The following is a 25,724-nucleotide window of genomic DNA, read 5'->3' as shown; positions in this document are numbered from 1 at the left end:
CCGCCGTTGCCGCAGCTCCCCCTGGCGGCCACGCCACTCCATGCCGGTAGAGCATTGTGGGTAGGAGGAGGGCCGCGGCCCCACGTGCCGGCCGCAGTGACACCAACATGGCCGCCGCCTGAGTGCCGCCCGCCGCGCCGCGCACCGCCATCGGGGACCGGCGGCCCCGCCGTCCGCGCGGCGCCTCCGCCAGGTGAGCGGCTGCGGTGCCCTTACTGCCGCTTTCGGGGCCGTGCGGGAGCGGGGTACGGCAAGGGGCGGAGGGGGCGCGGCCCGGGCTGCGGGGCTCTGTCCGCACCGTGGGGCGGTGGGAACGGGCGTGGGGGGCCGACAGGAGCCGCCGGGCGGGCTTTGAGGGAGCGGACGGGGGTCCGGCCCGGGCCCGGCGTCTCGGCTCCTCTCGGCGTCGGGCCGGGGTTGCCCGGCACGGCTCTCCCGGCACGGGAGGCCCCCGGTGCTCCCGCCGGGCGGAGTTCCCTCACGGACGGCCCGGCCCGTGCCCCGTGTGAGGTACCGGAGGGCGGCTGCGCGTGGCGCCTCGTCCCCTCAGCACTGGCGGGAGCTGCGGCGGCGCCGCCTCACGGTGCGTGGGGACCTCCGGATGACTGTGCAAAGCTCCGGCGGGGCACGGCGCGGAATTGGGTCAGCACCGCCGTCATCGCGGACGTGTGGAAGGTGCCCGTGTGCTTTTTGCAGCTCCGTTTTGCGGAATGCCGCGGCGCTGCCTGGGAGGGGTCGGGCCGGAGGGCATCGGGGGCGTCGGGTCGGGGAGCGGGGCTGCTGGCTGCCCGCCCGCACCGCGGGGACCCGGCACGTCCTGCGTGAGAAGTGCCGGTGTTGGCGGTTGGGGTCGTAGGGCTGGCCGCCCTAGAGACTCAACCCGAGAGGAAAAGAGTTCGGTTACTCCGTGGCGGTTTTATGCTTTTTTGGCCACAGTGTTTTTTCTCATTGCAGTGGGAGGGTGGTTACGGCAGCCCAGCCTTGGTGGTGCTGAGAAGATTTGTATCTCCTGCCCTCGTGTGCTCCAAGGTTTAATGACTCACACAGACAACTTGCACTGATGCTGACATGCACAGGAAAGTCCCTTTATAAAGAGAGCGATCTTGCCAAAAGAAAACGTGAAACAAGTGCTCTTGTGGCTGTGCTTGCTACCTTCTAGAGCTTAATTCCATTCTTTTATTCCTGTGGGGTTCATTTTGTATTTGCCATGCATACATGCAAACTGCAGATGCAGAATTGTGCCTGTGTGTCTTCAGTGGAAGCTTTGTCCTGATCAGAGGATTCCTCACATGAATGTTGAGCACTGTTCTGGCACACACTGCTTCCTGTGGTAGGTCTGTCACTCTGGTACTCCAGTGAAAGCACCTGCAGTCATTCTTTATCCTTAAATGGTGAAAAAAAATTTAATCTTTGTGATCTGATATTTTCTGTAAGTACTGAACTGGATTCCCAAGATCTCATGTAAAATGGAAAGAACAGCATTGGATGAAGGACCAGAAACCAGGTCTTTCAGGTTAGGTTTCTCTTTCTCACCTTGGCCCAGGAAATCTGAATTTCTGTTTGGAAAGTGTTGTCAGGCAGGAGCAGATTCCTCATCCCCACACAGGGCAAGGACAGAGGGCTCAGACCCACAGCTCCCACCTCTGGGTCTGCCGTGTGCACACCTGCTGAGTGCACTCCCAGTGCCTGCTCTGTTCTGAGTGAAGGCCCCATTTTGTGCCAAGCTGTCTGCATGCTGTACTGTACTGAGCACCTGGGTTGTGCAGAGCTGGAGCTGACACATCTCACTGCTTGAAAAGAGCGCGGCCATGGGTGTGCATGGGAACTGCAGAGTGCCCAGTGGTTGTCGAGCTCAGTGACACATTTCTTGGATAACTGTGTGCTGATGATTTGAGAAAACCATGTGTGTGTTGAAATATACTGGAATGGTTAAGAGGTGAATTGTGTACTTGAAAAAAAGTCAGCACAGTTGGGGATGTAGCATGGATGCTTCTGCCTCTCACAGACCTCTGACACTGGCTCCTTTCTGTAGGAAGCCCAGCAAAGAGGGGAGTGTGAGTCACTGGTGAGAGTAAGATCTGTTGAGGCAAGTTCTGTTTTCTCATTGTTTTGAAGGGTCTGAGGGAAACAGAGGAGTGTCTTAGAGCTGCCGTCCTGTGTGAGCAGTAGGTCTGTGCTCAGCCGTGGGCTGTAGGCAGGGTCAGCACAGTGCAAGTGTAAATGCTGTCTGGTCCTGAGCACAGGGCTGACGCAGGCTTTTTGCTTCTCCTAGCTCTTAAACCAGAAGCTTTCTCCATTTCTATTTTCAAGGAAATTTTTCTGGGAAGGGAAGAAGGCTGGTGAGCTGCATGGCACCATCCTTAGAGACTGTGACAAGCGCTGTGGTTATTTCAGAGCTGGGGCATGCTGTCTGCAAACCAGTTGCTGCTGGGGTGCAGTAGTCACACAGGTATAAAGCGTGTGCTGCACACAAGTTCTGAAGGCCTGTCCTTCCCACTGCAGAGCTCTGCTGTAGTGCTCTCTCTTTCATTAAAGTTATGGGAACTTAATTACCTTCGAGACTCTTGTTTGTTTTTGGAGCTGGTGGCAGCTGGTAGAGGTGGTGAGGTGCGAGGGGCCGTGTTGTGCCAACACGAGCACTCCTTCACAGCACACACTGAGTGCATTGCCTCTGAAAAGAAAGCAGTGTACTTGAACAAATAGTCTGGGCTCCATGTGGTACGTGGCACAGATGTAGTGACTCATATGACATATCTGTTTTCTTTCAGATTGTGCCAAGGAATAAGCCAGCTTTTTGTATCCTAGCATGGCAAATGAAGAAGATGATCCAATTATACAAGAGGTAAAAGTGCTTTGTGGCAGCTGTGGTTCTATGTGCAGATTTTTTTGTGCTATTCAACTTCTGTTCTATTGTTCTCATTATAATTTTGATGAATTCATATCTTGCTATACATGAAGCTGAAATGGTTTATACCTTCTGCTAAAAACAAACAGTTCTACTCCAGTTCTGGACTTCCTTAAGGATCTGTTCCATCCCAAGCAGTAGCCCAGTGTCCCATTCACTTTGTGTATGAATTCAAGCACCAGAGGTATGAGCAAGGGCAAGCTTGTGGGGTTTGACAGAAGTGTCTCAGAAGGTACCTAAGATGGAAATGTCTGTGTGTGATCATCGTGACACATCTGTGGATTTTAGGAGTTGGTGGCAAAGTGCTTGTATTAAATCCTATCTGGCATGTGGGTGTTTTGTGGGTTTTGTCTAGCTTAGAAAGTTTTCATGGCAAAAAAGCAGCGAGGAAGTTAACTTTCAGTCTTGCTGCCAAAGAGAGAACACCCTCTTCTTTTCAGATTGTGGTGATAGATACACTTCAGCCACACAGACAAAAGAATTTCTTGTTTCATTTCAGAGACAAATATATGTAGCGCTGCCTCCTGCCTCATCATAGTTGTGCTGTTTTTTCTTCCCTAAGAGGCCAGCTGCTATATTACAAGTCAAAATCAGCAGATGAGACCTTTATCAAGAGTCATGAGTGAGCCTCACATGCAATTCATAATTAGAAGCAAAAATTGACAGTATTAGAGCTCTAGGGATTGTACTTACGTCTGAGGATCCATCCAACATAGCTGTTAACTGATGCAAGTTGTTTGTGTTGCTTTTTAGATCGATGTGTTCCTGGCCAGAAGTCTGCTGGAGAAGTTGTATCTGTTTCAGGTATTCCAGTTAGCTTTTATTTAGTGAAAATTTGTTTAAAATAAATTGATTGAAGGAGCAATAGCTTTATTTACCTCTTACAGGGAACAGGCAAACCTGCATGCATCTCAGTTGAAACACCTGGTATTAAGCTGTTTGTAAGAGAGGGGTGATTGTTTATGGCATTGACTTGTCATTAAATCACTGCCTATAGCCACACTCAGGGAATTATTTTAGTAGGCAATATCCTTATTGTGGTTTGGATAAATCTGCAGTCTCTTGGCCATTTTCTGCCAATGGCCAAGTTGATTTTTGTAACTTTACTGAACAAATGTTTATTTAGGACTCATCCTGTCTAAGACAATGCCATCAGTGTTCATAACCAGTGTGAGTCATCAGAAGAGACCCCTTATGCTGTGGAGATAAAACTGATGAGTGATTAAAGGTGGAAATATGCTTGAAATTTGAAGATCTGTTTCCCATTCTGTTCACTGAATTTCTCTCATCGTTTTATCTTTGTGGTTCACTTTCCCTATCTGCAGAGTGGGAGCTCTTTTGGGGCTGATGGATGAGATATTCATTATAAGCCAGTGGTGCTAACTGGCATAGCCTCCTGTCCAGGTCTTCTGCCCAGCATGTGCAGCTTCATGATGGGTTGCTCTGCATGTTCTGGACAAATGGCAGCTCTGAGCAGGCTGCTGCCTTGCTGGAAGACTTCATCTGGGCACCACACTGTGGTCTCAGCATCCCCAAATAGTTCAGAACAGAGGATCAGGTGACTAAATGTGACCATATGTGGACCAGATCGTGTAGGCTGACACTGCTGGTGAAAACTCACATGTATTTTACTTCTAGATAAATAAATCTCCAGAGAGGTGATATCAGTTAATGGGTTTTTGTGGCTTCTATCACATCCTTTTTCAACTGGATTAATATGTTGTAGGGTTTTCTTGTCTTACAGCACAGTGATGTGTTGGAGGCAGGAAATGGAAAAGAGTGAAGTGACAGGAATGGAGGGTGGAAGGGAAGGCTTTCTAACCAAACTCTGAGATCTGATGACTCACAAGATTAAAAAAGTCGTTTACTGAGATCTTGTAACCATCTGGAAAGTGGCTTTACATGTGAAGGGGCAGGCAGGGTTTAATTAATTTCTATGGAATTCTGTTGTCTTTAAATTAAGAATTTTTATGAAATCAATGTGTTTTCCAGTATCCAATTCGTCCAGCTTCCATGACATATGATGATGTTACACATTTATCAGCGAAGATAAAACCAAAGCAGCAAAAGGTTGGTCATCATTTGAGTCCAGTCTCTGAAAGTTGTTTTAATGCTGTCTGCAACGTGCTTCAGATCATTACACTGTGCTGCTAAGCTAAGTGTGCAGCTTGTGGGACCAGATCTCTGTGCTTGGGCTTAAAAGAATGGTTTATTAAGAGAGGAGTTAAAGTCACAATGGAAAAAAACAATATAAAAACAGAATCATTCAGGGAAGTCTGGCTACTATTATTCATTCTGTACAAGATTGGTTTAAAAGATTTTCACAATATTTAGAAGAGGGTTGAGGTTTGAAGGCATGCTTTGTCTTTTAGAGTCATTGTGTGTCTTCATTCTTCTCTTGCCTGTCTATGAACCACCAGCAGTCCTCTTTGAGAATCAGTGGGGTGGTGAAAGTATAACCAAAGCCAGAATGGTCACACTTACCTGCAGACGTATTGCAAACCTGTAGCTCTGATTTAAAAATGTCTCATGTTAAAAAATAAAAAAGAACACAAATAGGTCTGTGATAGCAGGATATTTTTCTGGGAAATAGTTGAGAGTGCTTACGTGAAGTTTGAAGTTAGTGTGTATTATGTTATGTTAAGGATTTTTTAAATTAGAATTAGCAAACATTTACGTTTTTAGGCCCAGTGCAGACATAAATCTACCATCACTACCAGGGACTGGTCACCAGTTCTGTTTACAAATAACATGGAGGGGAAAAAAGCGAGGTGATGGCTGTAATTTATAAGTTCAATTGGTGATTCATTTGGAGTTCTGCCATTGTAATTATTTGTCTTCACATTTTTTAGGTTGAACTGGAAATGGCCATTGACACTTTGAATCCAAACTACTGTCGCAGCAAAGGAGAACAGATTGCTCTCAATGTAGATGGCACTTGTACAGATGAAACAAGTACCTATTCCTCGTAGGTGTCCTTTTGCTTTCCTTCATTTCTGTCGTAGGCAGAGGTATGTGCATTAGACTCATGTCCATCCACACCTCTTAAATACCTCCAGGAATGAGGACTCCACCATCTCCTTCTGCAGCCCATTCCAATGCTTTGCAACCCTCTCTATGAAAGCAGTCTTCCTGATATCCAATCTAAACCTCCCTGGCACAACTTGTTTTGTTGTGACCTGTCACCTGAGAAAAGGCACCAACACCTCCTTGCTGCAGCCTCCTTTCAGGCAGTTGCAGAGAGTGATGATGTCTCTCCTTAGCCTTCTTTTCTCCAGACTAAACAACCCCAATTCCCTCAGTCATTTCTCCTAATGTTGTTCTGTAGTCCCCAGCTTCATTGCTCTTCTCTGCACGTGCTCAGTCAAGTCAGTATCCTTCCTGTAATGAGGGCCTGAAACTGATTGCAGTGCTCAAGGTGTGGCCTCACCAGCACTGCATGCAAAGGATCAATCACTTTCCAGTCCTGCTGGCCACAGTATTTCTGATGCAGACTAGGATGCCACTGGCCTTCTTGGCCTCGTTAGCTGGCTGCTGACCAGCACAGCACACTCAGGTTCTCTTCCTGGACAGATTTCCAGCCACTCTGCCCCAAGGCTGTGCTGCTGCATGGGTTGTTAATGACCCAGCACTTACCCTTAGTTCATGTCATATAACTGTGCTTGGCCCGTTGATCTAATCTAGGTCCATCTGCAGAGCCTTCCTGACCTGAAGCAGATCAACAGTCTTGCCTTACTTGATGTTGTCTGCAAACTTAGTGGAGTGCACTGGGTGCCCTCATGCAGGTTATAGATTAAAATGTTCAACAAAACTGGCCTTTGTATATAAAGTGTTTGCTGATAGACTATTTTGGGAATTGGTAATTTCAGGCCTTTTAGCATCTATGTGCCACATTGCCTGTAGAATATAATCTTACAGCATTCATCTGTTTGCAGGAAGCTGATGGACAAACAAACTTTCTGCTCTTCACAAGCTGCAAGTAATGTTTCCCGCTATGCAGCTGCTGTTTATAGAAAAGGTGACTTTGTTTTGTTACCCCTCACATCAGTGAAACATGTGAATTTCTGGGTTAAATAAGAGCTGTTTGTTCTATGTTTCCACTAGCATAGGCTCATATTTAATTGAAGCTTTTCTAAATAAAGCAAAAGCTTTCCTTATGAGTGTGTCCCTGGAGTCCTTGAGGAGCTCCAGCAAAGTTCTAAATAATATAGCAGGGCACAGCCTCCAAGATCTTAACAGTCCACGATGGCCTGAAACACACATTTACAGTAAAAAATTATTTTTCTTACATTGTATTATTATCTCTGTATTATTATACCTCAGCATGGCTGTTTTATTTGCCTGTTCAACACTTCCTGCCCTTCTTTTGTTTCCTACTGTCACTGCAGAGTTTTGATGAGAGGATCGTTGTAGATTGCCTACAGAGATGTCTGTTTCACTGGTAGTATCCTGACACATAGGTCAGATCTGAGCCAAAATGGGGCTCTCTGTAAGATCTGGCTCCAGCATTAATCAAGAAGGTAGCAGGAGAACATCTTGATTTTTTCATACTCCTTTGATGTTCTGTGCACTGGGTGAATCTTAACTTAAACCCTTTTTACTGTATTAAATACTTGTGTTCTCTGGAAGCTGTGCTGTTGCAGAGGTAGCAAGGTGATGCAAGTACTGTCTCTGTGCATTAGAAAACAGTACTTTTAACCAATATCAATTCTCTTTTTCAGGTGAACTTCACCTGACTCCACTGCATGGAATTCTTCAGCTGAGGCCAAGTTTCACCTACTTGGACAAAGCTGATGCAAAACACCGCGAAAGAGAAGCTGCTAATGAAGGTAAGTGCTGCATGAGTTATGTTTCCTTTTGAGAGGTAGGATACAGGTTCTCTGTGTAATTTTATTCAAAGGTGTTTAATATAACAATGAACTGATTATAAAGCCATTTCTCAGCCAGTTCTTTTCTCTGATCATACCTTCAGTGCAGTTGCATCAAGATTTTTGTGGAAAGGTGTGGAGGACTGGCAGAGAAAGAGGAGACAGCGGGTGGTGTCAGGGGTCAGCAATAGGAAGTGCCACCACAGCCACTGAAAAGCAGCAGTGCCAAATTCATGGGGGCAGTTTCTCCTATTACATGAGTGGTGGGGCACTGTCATATGCTGCATAGTTTAGCAAGCTGTAGTTCCTATTTCTGCCTTCTTCCAGAGTAAGCCTCCAGGCAGGTACTTGTTGGCTCTGGTTGTTTTATTGTACTGGTGGTTTTATCCTGTTGGCTTTTTTTGGCAGGTGGTGATTCATCCCAGGATGAAGCTGAAGATGACGTTAAGCAAATTACTGTATGTCCAGATTTCCTTTTTGTGGTAGTTCAGGCAACAGTTTACGAGAAAGCATGTCAGTTCATACCCAAATAATTGGACAGGAAACCTCATCTGGTTCTGGTGACCCTGGGCTTGGAAGGGGAAAGGCAGTTGTTGCACAAGAGTAAAGATGGCAACAAGGGTTGATTAATTTGAGCTAGGACCCTTAGCTTCTGTTCTCATTCTGTGAAATAGGTAATGGAGGTGTTTTGTTTCAAGTGTTGTGGAGCTGTATTTAATGATGCCAAAACTTCTAGGTACGGTTTTCCCGCCCTGAGACTGAGCAAGCTCGTCAAAGACGTGTTCAGTCTTACGAATTCCTGCAGAAGAGACAAGCAGAAGAGCACTGGGTTCATCTCCATTATTATGGCTTGAAGGTAAGTGTGGGACCTGATGGCTCAGCCAAATTAAATCTGGGTATGTGGGAATCGAGAAGTCATCAGAAGACAGTGAAGAAAAGTTGATCTGTAGGCTTGAAATGACCCCACAGTGCTGTGTGCCTCTGCCACCAGATAGTGCTGTGGGATCTCCACACTGGAGAAGCTTTAAAACTGAAAATTGGACAAATTTAAGGCAGGGGGTGTTTAAGTCCAATAGTCACTCAGGTCTTAGCTTTGTAAAACAGTCAGGGAAGCCAGTCACTTAAACGTCCTGAATCCTGTTTCTCTGACACAGCATGCATGTCAGGAGATTTTTGAAGTACATCAACTGAAATGTTTACACATCATATCTGCATCATTCAAGAAGGCTTACAGTACAGCATCAGTGAGATGGAATGCTTGCATAGCGCAGTGAGGATGGAGCAGTCTCAGTTCAGAATAAGGAGTCTATCTGAAATGTTGTGTTCAGAATGCGTCAGTGATTTGTGCTTTTCTCCATATCTCCAGGACAGCCGTTCAGAACATGAGCGCCAGTATTTATTCAGCCAAGGTCACGGCCTTGCTGAGAATACAGAATTAATAAAATCTCCCAGGTAAAGGTTTGATGGTTTTCTAGGGAAGGTACAGTAATTTCTTGGGATTGTTTTCAGAGTAATAAGCAAATTTGTTCTTTTAAAATCATACCTTTGATACTGATGTCCATGGTAGAAGTGGAGTTGTTTAAAAAATAAAGGCAAACTGGTCTTCAACTTCAGTTGCTTTCACTTGAGATTGTAGCCTTGTCTGTGTTATCACAGCCCAGCTTTATTGAGACTGCAGATATTGTAAAGGAGAAGTAAAACAAAAGCTCCTTCTGATTAAAATAAATGAAAACTCTAAAGCCAACAATCCAATCCAACAACAAAATCCAACAACAATCCATTGTTAGAAACTCTTAGAAAACTTTATTTTGGTGATTTTTAGGAGACACCTGATACTACTTGGAACATGTTTGGTTTTGTTTCTTGCTGACTGCAGCTATGTATGGGAATCTTCTGTGGTGCAGACAGCAATAACGTTTTGCTGTAAACTGATAGACCATGGCCCGAGTAATAGGAAGGTGGTGGACTGCCTCTCTCCTTAATGGTGTGGGTGTGTGTTTTGTAGCATTTAACATCTCAGTGGAGCAGTGCCAGGTGTGATGAGAAGTCTTTTGGATTTGATTCTTTCAGACACTGGCAGTTACGTTGGCAGGTGTAACTGCAGGACTTCGTGTGGCCCCACTTGACTCTGTGTCAAAGTACCACGTTTAATGTTTGCACTCCTGCAGTTTCTCTGTTTGGACACAGAAGAGTACAGAAGAGCAAGGATTCTGACTCCCATCTGTTTCATGCTTTTTCTTTGAATGGATGAATGTCAGTAGCTTTTACTAGCACTGAATTTGTGGAGGAAGATGAGAAAGGAAAGGGGAGGGACTCTCTTTTCAAGCTGGTGTTTGTTTTGTAGATTCTAATAAGTAGGATTGCTTTAAGCAAAAAAATAACTGTACTTAAACTTGGGAAATCTCAAGACAAACATTATGAAATGTGTTTTCTTTTCTTGTAGTGAATATTTAATGATGCTGATGCCTCCAAGCGTAGAGGAAGAGAAGTAAGTGTACAGAATGTTCAACACGGATGTTGTCTGGATGCTCTCTCATAAGCTGCAACTCACAAAGCTGTTGTTTATTTGCAGTAGCAAACCAGTGGCTCCAAGCAATGTGCTTTCTATGGCCCAGCTGAGAACTTTACCCCTTGCTGATCAGATCAAGATCCTGATGAAGAACGGTTTGTAATCCATTTGCACTTCACTTGTGACTTCTAATTGTCTCAGATAAAATATCTTTCCTAGCAGTACCAGTTCTGTCCCTCTTCCAGACAGTGGCTGGATCTCTGATTCTGTGGAGCAGTTAAGAGCTGAGTATTTGCTTGAGAAGGCTGAGTGGTCCTTGGGAAAGAGAAGAGCAGTAGGTGGAACTGACAGCTGCTCTGTGTGTTTGCAGTGCTGTCACTCTTAGAATATTTTCTGATCTGACAATAACTTTCAGAATGCATTTATTTCTGCATTATCTCCTGGCATGTGAAATCTGAGTATGGCTTAAAAATGGGAAGTTAATGCAACAGGCTGCACTTTGGCATTTTTTTCCCTTGAAAGTTTTCAGTAATATGCTTCTTGAGTGTTACATAAGTTTTATTCTCTCTCTTCAGTTACTCTCTAATGAGAGCAAATCCGAGAAACTTAGGAGCTGTCTTGTCAGCTGTCTCTGTTTCCAAATATTGCCAAAGGATTAGATTTTTTTTTAATCCATGATTTAATTGAGGGCCAGTTAAGCTAATTAACGTTGTTGCAACATGAATGTGTATTTTTTGAACAGATTCTGACTATGGGTACTAAAGTTTAGGCTTTGAATTTTTATTTTCCCCAATTTTGACATAAACATAAATCGCAATATCCTAGAATCGAAACTCCGTTTTTATTTTGCATACTAAGAAAGCCCTTCATCTAATGCCTCTTTTGCCTTTCAGTGAAGGTGATGCCATTTGCAAACCTGATGAGTCTGCTGGGCTCTGGGACAGATTCTACAGCAGTTCTCCGCTGCATACAGCAGGTGGCGATGCTGGTCCAGGGAAACTGGGTGGTGAAGAGGTAGGTATGCCTCGTCTTTGTTGCTGAGATGTGGTTATCTGCTGTAAGAAGAGAATTAGAACAATGGATTTTATGTAGTCATCTTCAGTGTGTATCTTTGTTCTCAATTGCAGTGCTGTGAGATAATCAATTCAACATTCTGTGTTTTGTTCTGCAATAGGATAATAAAAATTCAAACAGATGATGGCAGATGCCAGCACAGTTGTACCCAGCCCAACTAGAATTGTGGTGGAGCTGTGATGTAATCTGTATTTGCATTTGAGCTGTCAGATATTTGTTGTCTTCACTCGTGTTCTTTTGTGTGGGGACACTCCTAAATCCTTTCAGAGATTAATGTCAAATATAAATGCATACAATGAAACCATCCCAACCGTTAGTGTTTCTTAGCTAAATTCAGTCAGAGAAAGACCTTTGTGCAGTCGCTTTGCTGTTCATCAGTGGATGCTGCTCTTGTCAGCTGAAAGCATTGCCTGCCTTCTAGAAGCTAGCTTTACCTGTCATAAAATGGCACTACCTGTGGTGTACTGACTGTAGCACATGAAATGGATGCTGTGTTGTTCTCCTGTTTATTAGAACAAGGCATCTCACTGGGAGTAAGTCTGAAGAGCAGTGTGATTGTTGTTTTTTTTCTTTTCAGCTGGGTGGAGCATTGCATGCAAAGAATTACAGTGTGTGGAGTAGTTTTCTGCACTAAGATGTGTGGCACCAGTTACCAGCTTGTCTGTTAGCAGGATTCTTCAGCTGTTGTGATACAGGCCTGTGCTAGCTGTGTGAGCTGCTTCTGTCCTTGCTGTACCTCCAGTCATTCCAGAAGGCAGCTGGGTGCAAATTAAAAGTGTTACAGCACTCAGGGGGTTTTTATGTTGTATGTGTTTCTTTGCTGTTTGTCTGAAGACTCTGTGTGCATCTGTACATGTAGCCTGTTAGGGATAGTTGTGCACAGAGCCGTGTCTGCACACATCAGAGCTTTAAGTAAGGAGGCTGAGGAGATCAGGATTGTTAGCCTGGGTTGCCCCAAGGCTTTGGAGTCTGTAGAAATGAATGTCATCTAGTTGATCTTGCAATCAGACCAGGACACCAGGGTGGTGTTAGTCCTGGATCTGATTGGTTTGAGCATGAAAGCTCATAGCACTGTTCTCTTTAATCTTTGATTGCTGAGAAGGAATTAAAGCACACCGAAAACTCATTCCTATAGATCAGCGTTTTGGCTAAATGCTACCTTCAAGGCTTAGGTTAGTCTCAGCACTTCTTAGGATCATGTTGGTCTTGTTTACACTCATGCAAGGAAGGAAAGGCTTTGCAAGAACAAAGCAGAGCTTGTACCTGCGTTGCACACATCTACCAGTCACAAGGCTGGGCTTTGCTGGTGTAAGCACTTCTTGTACTAATGTAATTGAAGTGGAGTAATTACATTAATATTAGTTCCTTTAATGAAAGCGGTGCTTTGGATAAAGGTGTAAATTAACTGCAGAGCTGGGAGCACGTTTATTATGTTAATTTTCACCAATGCTGTATTTTGGAGAACCAAGTAGCTAATCCTTCTTCCTTTTTAATTAACAGCGATGTGCTCTACCCTAAAGACACTTCCAGTCCACATAGTGGAGTCCCTGCAGAAGTGCTTTGTAGAGGGAGAGACTTTGTTGTAAGTACAAAAGAGTTTGTTGTTTCTAAAGGAAAATATTGTTGAAGTTTGTCTGAGAGCCATGGCATTGGTTTGCACTTGGTTTCACATCCACCACTACTGCAATAAGATGTTTGCTCCAGAGAAATTATTTGCACTGTAACCCTGGTGGTGGTGTTAAAATTCTGGCATGGGAGTGTTTGTGTGGACTGACATTGTGGCTGTCTGGTAAGTTCAGATTGCTGGTCATTAACAGTAGGTGGTATTCATCTCTTTGTAATAGAACTTGTAGAGCTGCTATCACATAACCTGCATGGTGCAGGGCTGGCAGCGAAGCCAGGGCTGGATAATGAAGTGCTTGTTTCTCCAGATACGTTTCCGTGGGCTCAGGACTGCAAGGTCTCAGGAGGGCAGTGTGGTTAAGCCTTCTGCTCCCGGAGCATGCACTGCTGGTCTTTAAAAAGGATTTTATTCCCCTGAGCTGCTAATCAGTGAAAGGACTTTGTTCCTAAGCACCTGCTGTGAGTGGTAGCTGCGTATGGAAGTTGTAATGAGTACAGGTCTCATAAACAAGCACATAACCACAGAAGGGAGGAACAACTTTGTTTCGTGTTTGTTTTTGCTAACCACGGAAAGAATTAAGTTCCTGAGTGCTTCCTAAGTTCATACCCAGTTTATGGCTTCCACCCCATTGAAAAGAAATTAGTGAGCATACATTGCTTTCATGTTTTCCAGTTAGACCTAAGAGTTCCCCTCATTTGCGAAGTCTGTTCATGAGATGTAGAGCTGAATAGGAGCATGCCATGCAAGAGACCTTACGGATGTGGCAGCACTAGCATAAGATAAAATGATGGTGATTGAAGCTGACTTGTTACTGTGTCTTGATGTCTGCCCAAGACACTGCCATGTGGAGCTCTGCAATCAGATGTGACCCGGTGACAGTAGGCTTTAGGACCCAGCAGATTATGTGACACGTCATGTGTCAAGTTCTAGGGACCAGAAATTATTATGCTTGGTTAAGTAAGTGCTTATGCTTAGCAACTGAAATGTAAAGATAAAGTGTTTAATAATGGAAGCTATTTTACTCTTATTTTAAATACTGTAAAAGACCAGTGGCGGCTTTAGTGTTCAATTGTTCTATGCTGTACTTTGAGGGAGGTAAGTAATTCTTGCCTTTTCTCAAAGCTGCTGTTTTTTCATAATAATTTCAGTTTCTAGTTTAGAATAAAGTGCCTAAGGAGAAACGGCTGTCTCAAGAGTTGTGTGCAAAGAGAACGGATCTGTTTCCTTTAGGCAGCAGCTTCTTGTCCTTCAAAACAGAAATGCCTTGTGTTGTGAGTGTAGTGATTTTCTGAGTCTGTAGGAAGAAAGAAGCTGAGTCAGAGAGAAGGAAGTATGGAAGTATTGAAGCACAAGAGGAAATTGACAGTAATGAGATTTTTGAATTATTTGCAACACTATTAATAAACACATAGTAAGGGAGATTGTAATCGATTTAAATGGAGATGGGAAGAAATCAAAGGTCATAGTCAGACAGTAGGCTCATGTGCCCATTAGCCTGCTCTCAGCAGCTGCCTCACGGTGTGCTAGGCCTTGGGAGCTGCTTAGCAGAGCACCTGGCTTTTCCATTAACGAGAGACAAATACATGAGTGAATTGCCATCGTTGCATGACTGTAAGTGACTGTGGTGATGTGCATTGGAAAAGGCAGCAGATACTTTCTAAGAGGTTGTGAGCTGCAGAAATGCAGCAGTCAGCAGCTTCTGCTGGCACTGCACCCAAAGAATTGGAAGAAGAGTTTCTTCAGGTTAGTGAACAAGTGTGCTAAAGCTGGGCATGAGGTGTGACTCCTGCAGTTCCAGCATCGCCACAGTAGGGCTTTTTTGGAAGCTAAATGAGGTTTGAGAGATTCTTCAGAGCTTTTGTAGTCAAAGGTTCACCAAGGAAGACCATGAACTCTCAAAGATTCTGATACTGCACATGGCCATTGGAGCAAGGAATAGGTCAGAAAGTGCTTTTCTGCTGTTTGTGTGAGCATCTCCTGTTCCCACATCCTTGGAAGGAGTCAAGTTCCCATTTTTCTGGTAACATCATTGAAAAGTGTTATTTCTGTGACTTCGGTAAGGCAGCTCCTAACTGTGGTTAACAAGGTTTTCTCTTTTGTTTCCTTCCTAGATGTGGAAGTTCACACAGGACCGCTGGGTTGTACGAAAGGAAGTGGCAGCAGTTACAAAAGTGAGTGACTTCTTCCTAACACAGAGGTTGGTGCTAACTGTGGGCATTGTCTGCAGGTCAGTAACAGGTGCTGCTGCAAGCCTTTTCTTTCAGGTTCACAGTGTCTGCATTACTGCTGACTTGCAGTGTTGCTAACCAAGGCACATCTTCACTTTGGAACAGGTATAGATACTCTTTACAGAATTATTTCAAGCAGCTCCCACAGTTACAGTTCCACAGGACACGACTGTCCTTGCAGCTGAGCCACTGGAATGCGTCTTTGTCCCCTCTTCTGTTTTGGTGGAAAGCTGAACATCCTTTGAATCAGGCTTACGAAGCACCAAAGCAGATGAGAACTCATGCAGTCCACACTGATACTCGGCTTTTGCAGAGTGCGTTACAGAAGCACAACACTTCTAATAGCATTGCAAAGCTGCCAGTATTGAATAAAAGCTTTAAAACAACTCAGACACCTGAATATTCTGTCAGAAGGAAAAAAATTGTTTGTTTAAAACAAAATAAGATGATAGAGCACAAATGGGTTGATGTACAGACTGGCTACTTTTGGAATTTAAGATCCTGTGCTGTTTAAAAGCCATGCACCTGTAGGTGCAGCATGTCTGACTTGGAGCTCTAAACTAAGATGAAAGTTGTAGGACATGCTTCTCTGCGCAATAGTCTTTTCATCTCAGTTAGTAAACTCCCTTTTCTTTACAAAACATGTCATGAGCTATTTGACTCTCAGCTGATTAATCACTGCTCTCTGAAGTGCTCTGCCTTTAACATTGTGTGAAAGCACTGGTGTTGCAAAGGATAAATATCTCTGACTGGCTTAGGCGTGTGTTTGTGGGAGTGCCCCATGTACACCAAATCAGTCCTGCTCATCCTGTCGCGGGGAGCAGTGTGCCCTGCTTCGTGGCTGCAGATACCCTGTGTGAATTGACATCCATATCATTTTTCCTTTTTCTTTTAGCTTTGCCCTGAAGATGTGAAAGACTTCCTAGAGCACATGTCTGTGGCAAGAATAAACAAAGGTTGGGAGTTCATGCTCCCTTATGATGAAGACTTTGTTAAGAAGCATCCAGATATAGTTCAGAGGCAACGTATGCTGTGGATGGGCATTCAGGCCAAGTAAATGACTTGCTTTATTTTGGGGAATAAGCTAAAAGTGAAGAATCATCTAGTGTGAAGTTTCTGTGAATACTGACAGATCTATATTTGATCCATATTGCCTGTAAGGTTTACTCCTCTCAGGGGGTGTGGTTGTATGGGGATTGTGTTGATGCATCATTCAAGTCACTCCTTTTCTTTGGCTTCCTGAGGACAGCTTTGTGGAAATTAAATGTTCTGGCTGAAAGTTAAAGGTGGTGTGGCTGCAGGCAAGCATAACAGCATAAACAGTACTGGTATGATTTCCTTTGTATTTCAGATTAGAAAAAGTCTATAATCTTGTAAAGGAACACTTGACACCAAAGAAGCAAGAGTCACAATCAGGTAAATGAAATTGTGTGGATTACCTTGAAACACATGCATCTCTGTATTTCTGGGTGATATTTTGTTGTTTCTCTCTGTTTTTGAGTGTCTTGTGTCTGATATTATCCCTGTCTTGTAATTTCTTCTGCATTATTTGAGATAACTTGGTCTTTACTAACATCAGTGATGTTAGTGGTGACACAAGCTTACTGTGGCAGAGCATGGAAGGACTCCTTGGCACTGGAGACTCTATTTGATAGAGTAAAATCATCTGGCTATGTTAACAACTTCCTCATTTTAAGGCATGGTGCTGTAAGCAGATGCTGAGTTGAGGACAGGGACAGAGCATGAATGATTCTTACCTTTTGGTTCCCAGGCTGACATGCATGTGGTTGAATCATTCCCTTTTCAGTTCCAAATAAAACAGGGTTGGGTTTTTTATTTCCTCTGATTTGCTGGGGGGCTCTGTGGTGTGGTTGAGAGCTAAACAATTAAGGAGGAATGTATTTGCTGGGGGGCTGCAAGGAGGTGTAAAGTTGTCTCTTTGCCATTCCTCTCCACCACAGATGTCAGGAAGAATATTAAAGTAGCTGTTGTGTAATCTAAAAGGTTGTGAAAACCTGAGATTCCAGAGAGCTTTAGCTAGGCATTTGGCTCACTGCCAGACTCTGGAGCCAGCAAGGAGAATGAGCAGAACTGACAAATGTGCATATAATTCCATTTCAATACCGTGTGTTTGATCTGCTTGCAAGGATTAGGTGTTGGGTTATTCAGAGAGAATTAGTGGGCCTAATAATAAAGAAGGTAACAGCATGAGTGCTGTGTGGGCTTTTGCCTTCAATGCAGCCTTCCTTCCTACAGGATTGAGGCTGAATTTCTGTTTTGCCAACACACACTTCCCTTTTGCCTTTGGGTTGAGGTGCAGGATTGCATGGGAAAGGATTCCCTTCTGCCCCTTTCTACCCAGCACTGAGTAATAATACTTAGGAGAGTTCCAGATTTCCATACTGTGCACCTCATGCACAACCCAAGCTGTTGGAGAAATGCAGTGCCTTTGCTTCAGGTTCCTTGACTGGAAGACCTTCTGGCTTACAATTATCAACATGCTTAATTGTTTTATTCCTTTTTTTTTTTTTAAGTTATAGTAGCGGGGAGGGAAGCAAAATCTAATCAGTAAGCCAGGCTTATTCCTTAAGTAGTAGTGTTGTTTCCTGGCTTTATTTCACTGTGAGCAATTCAAGCAGCATTCTGCAAAACTGGAGTCTTGTTTATGGTGGGATTTTATGCTACGTTTCATTTCTTATCAGGCCATCCATTGCTGGTTTCTGGGGAGCAAAGAGTCAACATGGCAAAAGCGAAAGTCAAGCAGAACTATGGGCAGCTAGAGAAGGAGTTCCAGAAGCAAAAGGCAGAACTGAAATCAAGTGACACTTCATCCAAGATAGATGTTTCTAATATCCACATTAAAGAGGAGCCTGTGAGTGACGAGGAGCCCATGGACACCTCAGTGTACGAAGGCCTGAACAACGGCATTGTCAACGGCCTCCACATGGAGGAGGACTCCACAGACTCCTTAAATGGCCACTTGCCTGGAGGCTGCAGCGATCGGGTAGCCCAAGAACTGAAGGCATTTGTGTCCTCAACGTTTAGGAAACAATTTGTGCTCACCTTGAGTGAGCTTAAACGGTTGTTTAACCTTCATTTAGCCAGTCTGCCTCCAGGACACATATTGTTCAGTGGCATTTCAGACAAAATGTTACAGGACATGGTGTTAGACATTGGCTGCAAACAGATTTTGGTGCCTGTAAGTATTTTTTTCCTTTTGGCACAGTCTGGGTGGGAGGTAGGGGGGCAGTTAAATATCAGAGCTATGAAATGTTTGTACCTTGGGCTGGACTGGAGGAACACTTGTGTTCTGCTGAAGCTGCTGAAGGCTTGTCTGCCTTCCTGCTTCTGGCTGGCCCTGTGCTCTGCTTTCTGCCCTTACGGTGTGCTCATAGTTGTCCTTGGGGCTCCTTTTCCACCTCTGGGCTGTTGGGCTGCAGGGACTCATTGTGCCTGCTCGCTCCTGTTTCAGTGACTTACCCTGGGGGAGTCCCATCAGCTTGCTTTGCAGTGTACAGCTTTTTGCAGGAATGCTGCTGGGATAAAGATGATGGCTGCTGCCTGGAACTGGTGGGGCACACCCAGCAGAGCTCTCTGGGAAGCAGCAAACCGTATCTGCAGAGTTCTGTTGGTCACTCCTTTTCCTCCTGGGCTGATCACAGATGTCTTCACTTGTCTTTATAGAAATTATACGTGTGAATGTGTGAGTCAGAGCCAGCAGATTGCTTAGGAAAGAGAAGGGATTTTGACATCATGGAAAGTAGCCTGAAAGGAAAATAATTTCACAAGGTAGTGCTGATTGGTTTGCAGCCAGCAGGAGTTTGGGAGTCAGGTGTTGTTAGGGAGAGAGGCAAAGAAACATGTGAGCTGCTTGGGAGAGCAGAGAGCAGGCAGGCTGGGAAGAACCTGGAGCATAGGAGGTATAGCAACCCTCATGCCTTAGCTGGGCTTCAGGGAGGCAGAAGTAATGTGTTCAGTGGTGTGCAAAGTACGTCCTGTGGCACCTGGAGCCGAGTGACAGATGTGAGATGCCACGCAGGAGGCCACTGCTTTTTGTGCTTTTTGCTTTCTTTCCTGACAGCTTCCAGGTGCCTGGGCAATGCTTATTTGGAGCTGCTTCTTAGTGCTGGAAAGACTCTCATTGTATGTGGTATAGGATATGCACTTGCCATGCTGGTGGTAAACAGCTGAAGTCACTGCTGTTGTATTAACTGAGTCTGGGACTTGTTTGCTGGAGTTTGCCGTATGTTTGAGTTCTGCTGATCTAGAACTTCCTGCAGAATTTGATATCTTCTGCAACAGCCTGCATAAGCCTGTCAGAAATGTAAGTCAGCTCCCAGGCCTCTGCATCATGCTGTGGGCCAGCTGTGCCTTTTTTGTGAGCTCGTATACTTCGCTTTCTCTCATTGTTTTTCCTGGACCCAGTGAGGCTGCCTGAGCTCCTTGGAAGCCTGGAGGGATGCTTTGCCTGAGATTTCGTAGTTACTCATTAGTTTTCTGTAATTGAAACTGCTTTGGTGATAAAAATCAATGATCTGAGGTAATTAAAGTGATGTTCTATGGGGGGTGAAGACACTCTTGGCTTTCACGTTGCCCTGTTACAGAAAATGTGTTGCTGAAAACAGCAGTGGAAACCTTACTGGTGGAGTGTAGGATTTATAAAGCTGAACAGCTGCATCTGGGGTAGCAGATAAATGGTGCTCATGGGGCCTCAGAAGGTGCTTCAGCTGTGAGCAGGGGCTGCCTGCAGGGTGCTGTGCTTTGCTTGTGCTCTGTAGCAGTGACAGCAGTGAGCAGGGTGCCTGGCAGTTTGCAGAGTGATGTGAATGCAGGGAGGCTCTCTGTGCTCTCCCAAATAACACTGTGTTGGTTCGGAAGCAGTTCCTTCTCTGAAAGCCAGCAGTGCAGCTGTGCTCAGCATGTGGCCGAGGCAGCAGCAAATGCTCAGGTCTGCCCCAAGCAAACCGGGGCTCTGCTCCTGCAGCCCTCTGTTGCCTGTCCTGCTGCAACTTGTCAGGAGGGAGGCTGATGCTATGGTGTTATCTGTGCTGAATGAAAGCGCAGGAAAGTGTTCCTGTGTGTGGCATGTCCTCATGAGAAGAGGAGCATATTGGGTGTCGCTAGCCCAACACATCTGAATCCTGGCTCTAAAGCAGGTGCACAGCCCTGCTATGTATCAGGAGTTTGTACCAAGGTGGAACTGGAGCTGCTGATTCCAGCAGGCAGCTCCTGCTCGACACAGCGCTTCCCTTTGCCACAAGATCAGAGGCAGCCCCTGAAAGAAAGGGCTGAGCTCTCCCTTTGCAGTGCAGTCCTTCCATGTAGTGCAGAAGGATGGGAAAAAAGGTGGGGGGATGTACTGCAGTGAGGAACTGCAGCAATCAGACAGGCCTGTTGGCTTTGTGTGGGGATTGATTGAGGTTGGCAGGTCAGTGATTAGCATGGAATGAATGGTTGGTGACTGACAGGAAGGCACACATCAGGAGGGGGAAGTATCCAGCATTACTTGCTAGTCATTGCTCCAGGGGAAGGCATTAAGGCCAATGGACATCATTTTATTTTTGTAGGAGTTTGGAACAGTTACATTCCTTCCTGCACGCAGAGGCACAAGGTCTCTGTCTTAGAAAATACAAATGGTGTTCCTCTAGCATGGATCTTGGTAGGAACAAAAACCACTTCAGTTTGGGAGCCTGAAATGTGCTGGTGTTTGGTTTGCTCTCCATCAGTGTTCATTCTCCAGGAGTCCCGTGGGCTGCTCCAGGGATCACATGCACAGCAGCAGCACAGTGCTGGTCAGTCATGCTGCCTTGGATTTAGCAGAGCAAATTTGGTTAGAATCCAAATATCTAAAACTTGCCACTGGAGACTTCAAAATCTCCAGAAAAGCCTGCAGTCCTCTTCATGCTTAATTGAATTCTGCTTTGGGAAGTCTGGAGACACAAGCTGCTGGCAGGAACAATCCATACATTGTGCCGTGAGATACTGTCCACAGTCCACACCCTGAGATTATCGGGGCACTTGGTGGTTGTCCTCCCATCCTCCAAGTCCCCATAGAGTGTCACAGGATCCCCTCGTACAGCGCTGACGTGGTTGGTGCTGTGCCCATGGCGCTGCTTGCCATCACTCCAGTGTGACCAGAAGCATCACTAAATGCTGTTGGGCATGCCATGTGTGCATCAGGCTGCCAGAGAACTGGTCCTATTCCCCAGGCAATATTTACCCCTCACTCAGGGTCTGAGTGCTGTAGCATCACCCAGAAGAGCAGGTTTGGTAGGGTTTGTGTTTCTCTTGCAGGCACAGGGGCTGTTGCATAGTCACCTCCCTGAGCGTGGGGTGGGAGAGGAGCACTTCTCATTAAGTGGCCACAACATTTTGATTCAATAATAGGTGTCAGGGGATGCCGTATCATAGAGTCATTAAGTAGAACTCATTAAATAGATAGTTATTTTTAACAGGCTCTTGTTCTCAGTTTCCTCCACAGACTGCTGCTTCACCAGATGAGCTAAAGGTTTATGCACTTTGGGAAGCCGGTGACATTTATGATCAGGTAAAGACAAAAATAAGTGACAGTCCCAAATACATTGTTAGTGAGGATTTGGCCTTGCTTCAATTTGTGTTTCTGGAAGCAGTACAGCCGTTTTTCACTGTTCCCTAAGGAAGATTACAGGTTTCAGCACCAGCCAGCTTCAGGCTGAGAGAAAGCTCTCAGACCGTAGGATGGCTGTCACCACATCAGGACTAGGTGGTGTGAACAGAAAGTGAGACATTGGTAACTAACTCAGTGGGGTGTAAATACTATCAATTGTATGAAGAGAAAAGATTCTGCCGTGCAGGTCTTAGGGTGCAATCCAGTCAAATCATTTTTCTTTTTTTGCTAATGGTAATGCAGTGGTAGTGCAGTGTTAACCAGTGGTTATATGATGATGGGACCTGGTGTGTCTGTTTGTATTTAGCACAGGAAATGATTACAGCATATGTGAACATCTCCTGAGTTTTATTTGTATCACTGTAAGTGAAGTGGAAGGAAAGGCAGCCTAACAGAATGTAGATGGGCAATGCAAGTGCTGTGTCTGTGACCTAAATAAATGTTTATAGGAAAGTCTTGAGCATTGTTCTAGAGAATAAGCAGCATCCGAGCTCCTGGCTGAAGCAGACCATGTGAGCTGCCTGGGAAATGCGAGAGAAATATGTCATAGCCCCTTCTTTAGTATGGTTTGTTCCTGTGGAGGTGCCTGGGGTCACAGGAGGGGGCAGATGTGCTCATGAGGTGTGGAGAGATCCCTGCAAGCTGCAAGATAATGGGAGGACACCTCATGAGAGCAGGTTGAAAGGGGACAGTTTCAGGGTTGTGAAGCAAGAATACTCTAATGCAGCTCAGTGAATGTTTTGAACAGACTAATGCACATAGCGCTTTTTTTATAGAGAGCTAAAAGTAATTGTTTTTGTATTAATGATTTCATTCTAAAGCATCGCCAAGTTTTGCTTGAAATTTTTTCGAAAAATTATCGAGTGCGCAGAAATGTCATTCAGAATCAGCTGAGTCAAGACCTCAACAAGCAGGAGGTGGATAGAGTGCTAAAGGTAAGTTTCTGCTCAGCTGGGGTTTTGGTGCAGTGAATGCATAAATTTTTAACGTTCTGGTTTAACTGAAGGACCATTTATTGCCTTGAGTTGACAAGTGATCGTGATCATAGAACAGTTGCTGTGGGAAAACAGGCAGGGCTTGTTTTTCAGCCTGTTTTCTTTAAAGTAATCCTCGTCTCATTCTACCTTGTTTCTCTCCAAAAAGCAGTGATTTTGACTCCCCTGTTATTTAGAGTTATTGCAGCAAATCTTTGTTCTTCATCTTGGATCAGAAGGGAGTAGAGCACAGTAAATGTCACACTTCAGAGTTATTTTTAAATAATATGGAGTTTATTAAGGCAGTGGGAGCGTTCTGAGTTTGCTGAGCTGCCTGCTGTTGTTTCATGCTGAAGAACAGGTGCCACATGTTCAGAAGGAAATGCATTATATTCTATAGTAGAACTTACAGCAGTGTAGTGAGCAAAACCGCAACTAAAACAAACATAGAGTCTTATTTAGCACATCTCATAGTGAATGTTTGAATCCTTTCATCTCTGTCTTTGAACATGAACCATTTACTTTCTAAGCAAGTTTAAGGTATGAAGTACCAACCATGCAGGTTGTGATTGACAAAGGAGAAAGCTGCCAGCTCATGTAGCACTGCAGTCACTGTTGCTGGGCCTTTGCTCACCATCACCCACTTCAATGAGACAAGTGCTTAAGTACTTTATTACTCTGGGATCTGTAAGCAGAGTAATAACCTACTTGAAAAATTACACATCTGTTGCAGTGACAGTAAGCAAACTGGTCTTGCTTGAATGAACCTGGGCTTAGTATTAAAATAAGCTGAGACGTTTCTGCCTGCTATGCAGCGTTTGGTTTGTCTTGCCTGAGCTGGGAGGTTTGTCAGGCTCAAATCGCAGCTCTCTGGGGATGTCTAGATAATGTACTGGCATTCATTTGCACATTGTTGTTGATGTTTAATAAATGAATTATTTCTGGGGAGCAAAGAATCGTTGTCCCTGGCAAACCAGATCCTGCTTTTGTAAAATCTAAGTCACTGCACAGTCAGCCTTGTGTTGTGTCAGACTTTGTCTTGAATGTATTTGTCACAGAAGCATGTGAAATGCAGAAGCATGTTTCTGAAGTAAATGTTGAAAGTATGATTTAATGAAGTAGGAGGATTATCTGGTTTCTTTAAATCATAAGAGATTTGATTCCACTTTGAACGAAATAGCATTTATTGGCTCTTATTTCCCCATCTGCATGTGTTCCTGTCCTGTACAGGAAAGAGCAGACTGACAGGGAATTATATTTTTGCATCTGCAGATCCAGAATGAAAACTCTCTTTTGAGCCTCTGCACTTAATTTCTTTGTAGGGCAGTAAGCACCAAGAATTAAGAAGAAGTTACAGTTATTGGTACTTTTTTTTTCTTTTTAGTTCCACAGCATCAGTTCTGTAGCAGTGCTTAAGCTCCAGTTGAATTACGTAAGTGGGAGGGTTGCAGCAAAAGGAGTTGTTAGGCTTAGAATTCATGAGGCTTGGTGTTCATTGAATAGAAATAAGGAACCACAAACTGAACTCCTTTGCTGTGAAGCTTGCAGCTGTGAGTGTAGCAGACACGGTCAGAATACCTGAGTACAGTTCTGAGGTTTGATCCTTCCTTGCCACAGAACGTTGCTGAAAAGCTCCAGCTTGGGGCTGCCTGCGTGCTTCCTCTGCTCCCTTTTGTCAGTTCACATCTTCAGGCTGCAGTTACCCCGTAGTTCCTTTGGTTCTCACCTCTTTTCCTGTCCTAACCTGCTTCACCATTCTTCCCATCTCCTCCTCCCAGAAACCTTCCCATTGTGTATCCTCCCTGTGCTCTCAGCCTTTCCCCTTTGTCTGCTGTGTTAAGCTTCAGGGCAGAGATAACCTGCTGCTCTGGCTCTTGTTGGCACACAGGAGGGACGTTCTGATCACATTTAAGGTTGCAAAGCCAAATCATGGTTCCAGTGGGGCTCACCTCATAGCGTGTAATCCCTGCGGTTTGGAAATGTGGGGCAGTGCAGCAGGCACTGATGGGTTCTCCCTTTCTCCCCAGGACTGCTGTGTGAGCTATGGTGGAATGTGGTATCTTAAAGGGACTGTGCAGTCTTGACGGCAGCTGTGGCGGTTTCTGTGCTTCAGATGTTCTCCTGGATGAAAGAGGAAACCTGCGGTGGGCGGCACAGACAGTAATGCTGTGGCCTCAGGAGTGTGGGGCAGGAGCTGACCTACTTTGGGGCATGTGGCATTGCAGACAGTCACTGACATCACAGCACACTCACACATATGTTTGCATGGCTGCCTGGGTGCAGCGAACAACTAGGAAGACAACACGGGACCCTGTCTGCAGTTTGATTAATCTGGGATTTCTAATGTATTTTGCTTCTCCTTCTCTTTCCTTATAATAAAATAAAACCATATACTGACACAGACATGATGGAAAATCATGGTCTAATATTTTATTTTGTAAGTAAGTGATGCCAATAAATTAAATTTGTTTACAAACATCCCAGGTTCTGTTAAATACCTAGATGCTCAGGCATTAGTCTGAGCATTACAACAGCCCTTGCCGCCTTCCTTTACAACAAGGGTAGTGATGTTCATGGGCACATCAGGGCAGGGAGGGGGGATACAAAATCACTGTCTTTAAACATTGTATGACATAGCAACTGTTCTCACCTGGTGTCTGTAAAATGAACTGTCTGAAAAAGTACTTACACTTGAAATAGATGTGAAACAACTACTGGATGTCTTATTGATGTGGGTTTTGGTGGATGGAGTTTTGCCTTACTGTGTGCAAAGGTAAGTGCACCATGTGCAAGGCATCCAGCTGCAGTTATCACACTTGGCAACAATGTAAAACCTCTATTTTGTGTAACTTTTTTAAAAATAAAATTTTATCTTGAAGGTCAGCTGTGGCATCCT

The 25,724-nt window shown here is 44.7% G+C and overlaps 1 protein-coding gene across 6 annotated transcripts; it reads left to right on the top strand.

Annotated features, from left to right (window-relative positions):
* Window positions 1-83: 83 nt before the first annotated feature.
* POLR3E (RNA polymerase III subunit E) lies at window positions 84-25,711 on the top strand. 6 transcript variants are annotated; one of them, XM_048961169.1, is made up of 22 exons: window positions 92-193; window positions 955-1,076; window positions 2,769-2,842; window positions 3,659-3,709; window positions 4,898-4,975; window positions 5,758-5,873; window positions 6,841-6,923; window positions 7,627-7,734; window positions 8,182-8,231; window positions 8,510-8,629; window positions 9,140-9,225; window positions 10,217-10,261; window positions 10,346-10,437; window positions 11,176-11,296; window positions 12,857-12,938; window positions 15,092-15,151; window positions 16,104-16,261; window positions 16,560-16,624; window positions 17,911-18,407; window positions 21,678-21,755; window positions 22,676-22,789; window positions 24,856-25,711. In XM_048961169.1, exons 3-22 carry the CDS (start codon window positions 2,807-2,809, stop codon window positions 24,910-24,912), a joined length of 2,097 nt encoding a protein of 698 aa, XP_048817126.1. In that variant the 5' UTR covers window positions 92-193; window positions 955-1,076; window positions 2,769-2,806; the 3' UTR covers window positions 24,913-25,711. The 6 variants fall into 6 exon arrangements, with proteins under 6 accessions (XP_048817124.1, XP_048817126.1, XP_048817129.1 ...); XM_048961170.1 differs by lacking the exons at window positions 92-193; window positions 955-1,076 and adding exons at window positions 1,096-1,330; window positions 2,311-2,449; XM_048961167.1 differs by lacking the exon at window positions 955-1,076 and having other exon boundaries at window positions 84-193.
* The last annotated feature ends 13 nt before the right edge of the window (window positions 25,712-25,724 follow it).

This window comes from Lagopus muta, chromosome 15 (assembly GCF_023343835.1).
Source record: "Lagopus muta isolate bLagMut1 chromosome 15, bLagMut1 primary, whole genome shotgun sequence".
NCBI classification, from domain to species: domain Eukaryota; kingdom Metazoa; phylum Chordata; class Aves; order Galliformes; family Phasianidae; genus Lagopus; species Lagopus muta.
This window is presented reverse-complemented; position numbering and strand designations above follow the sequence as displayed.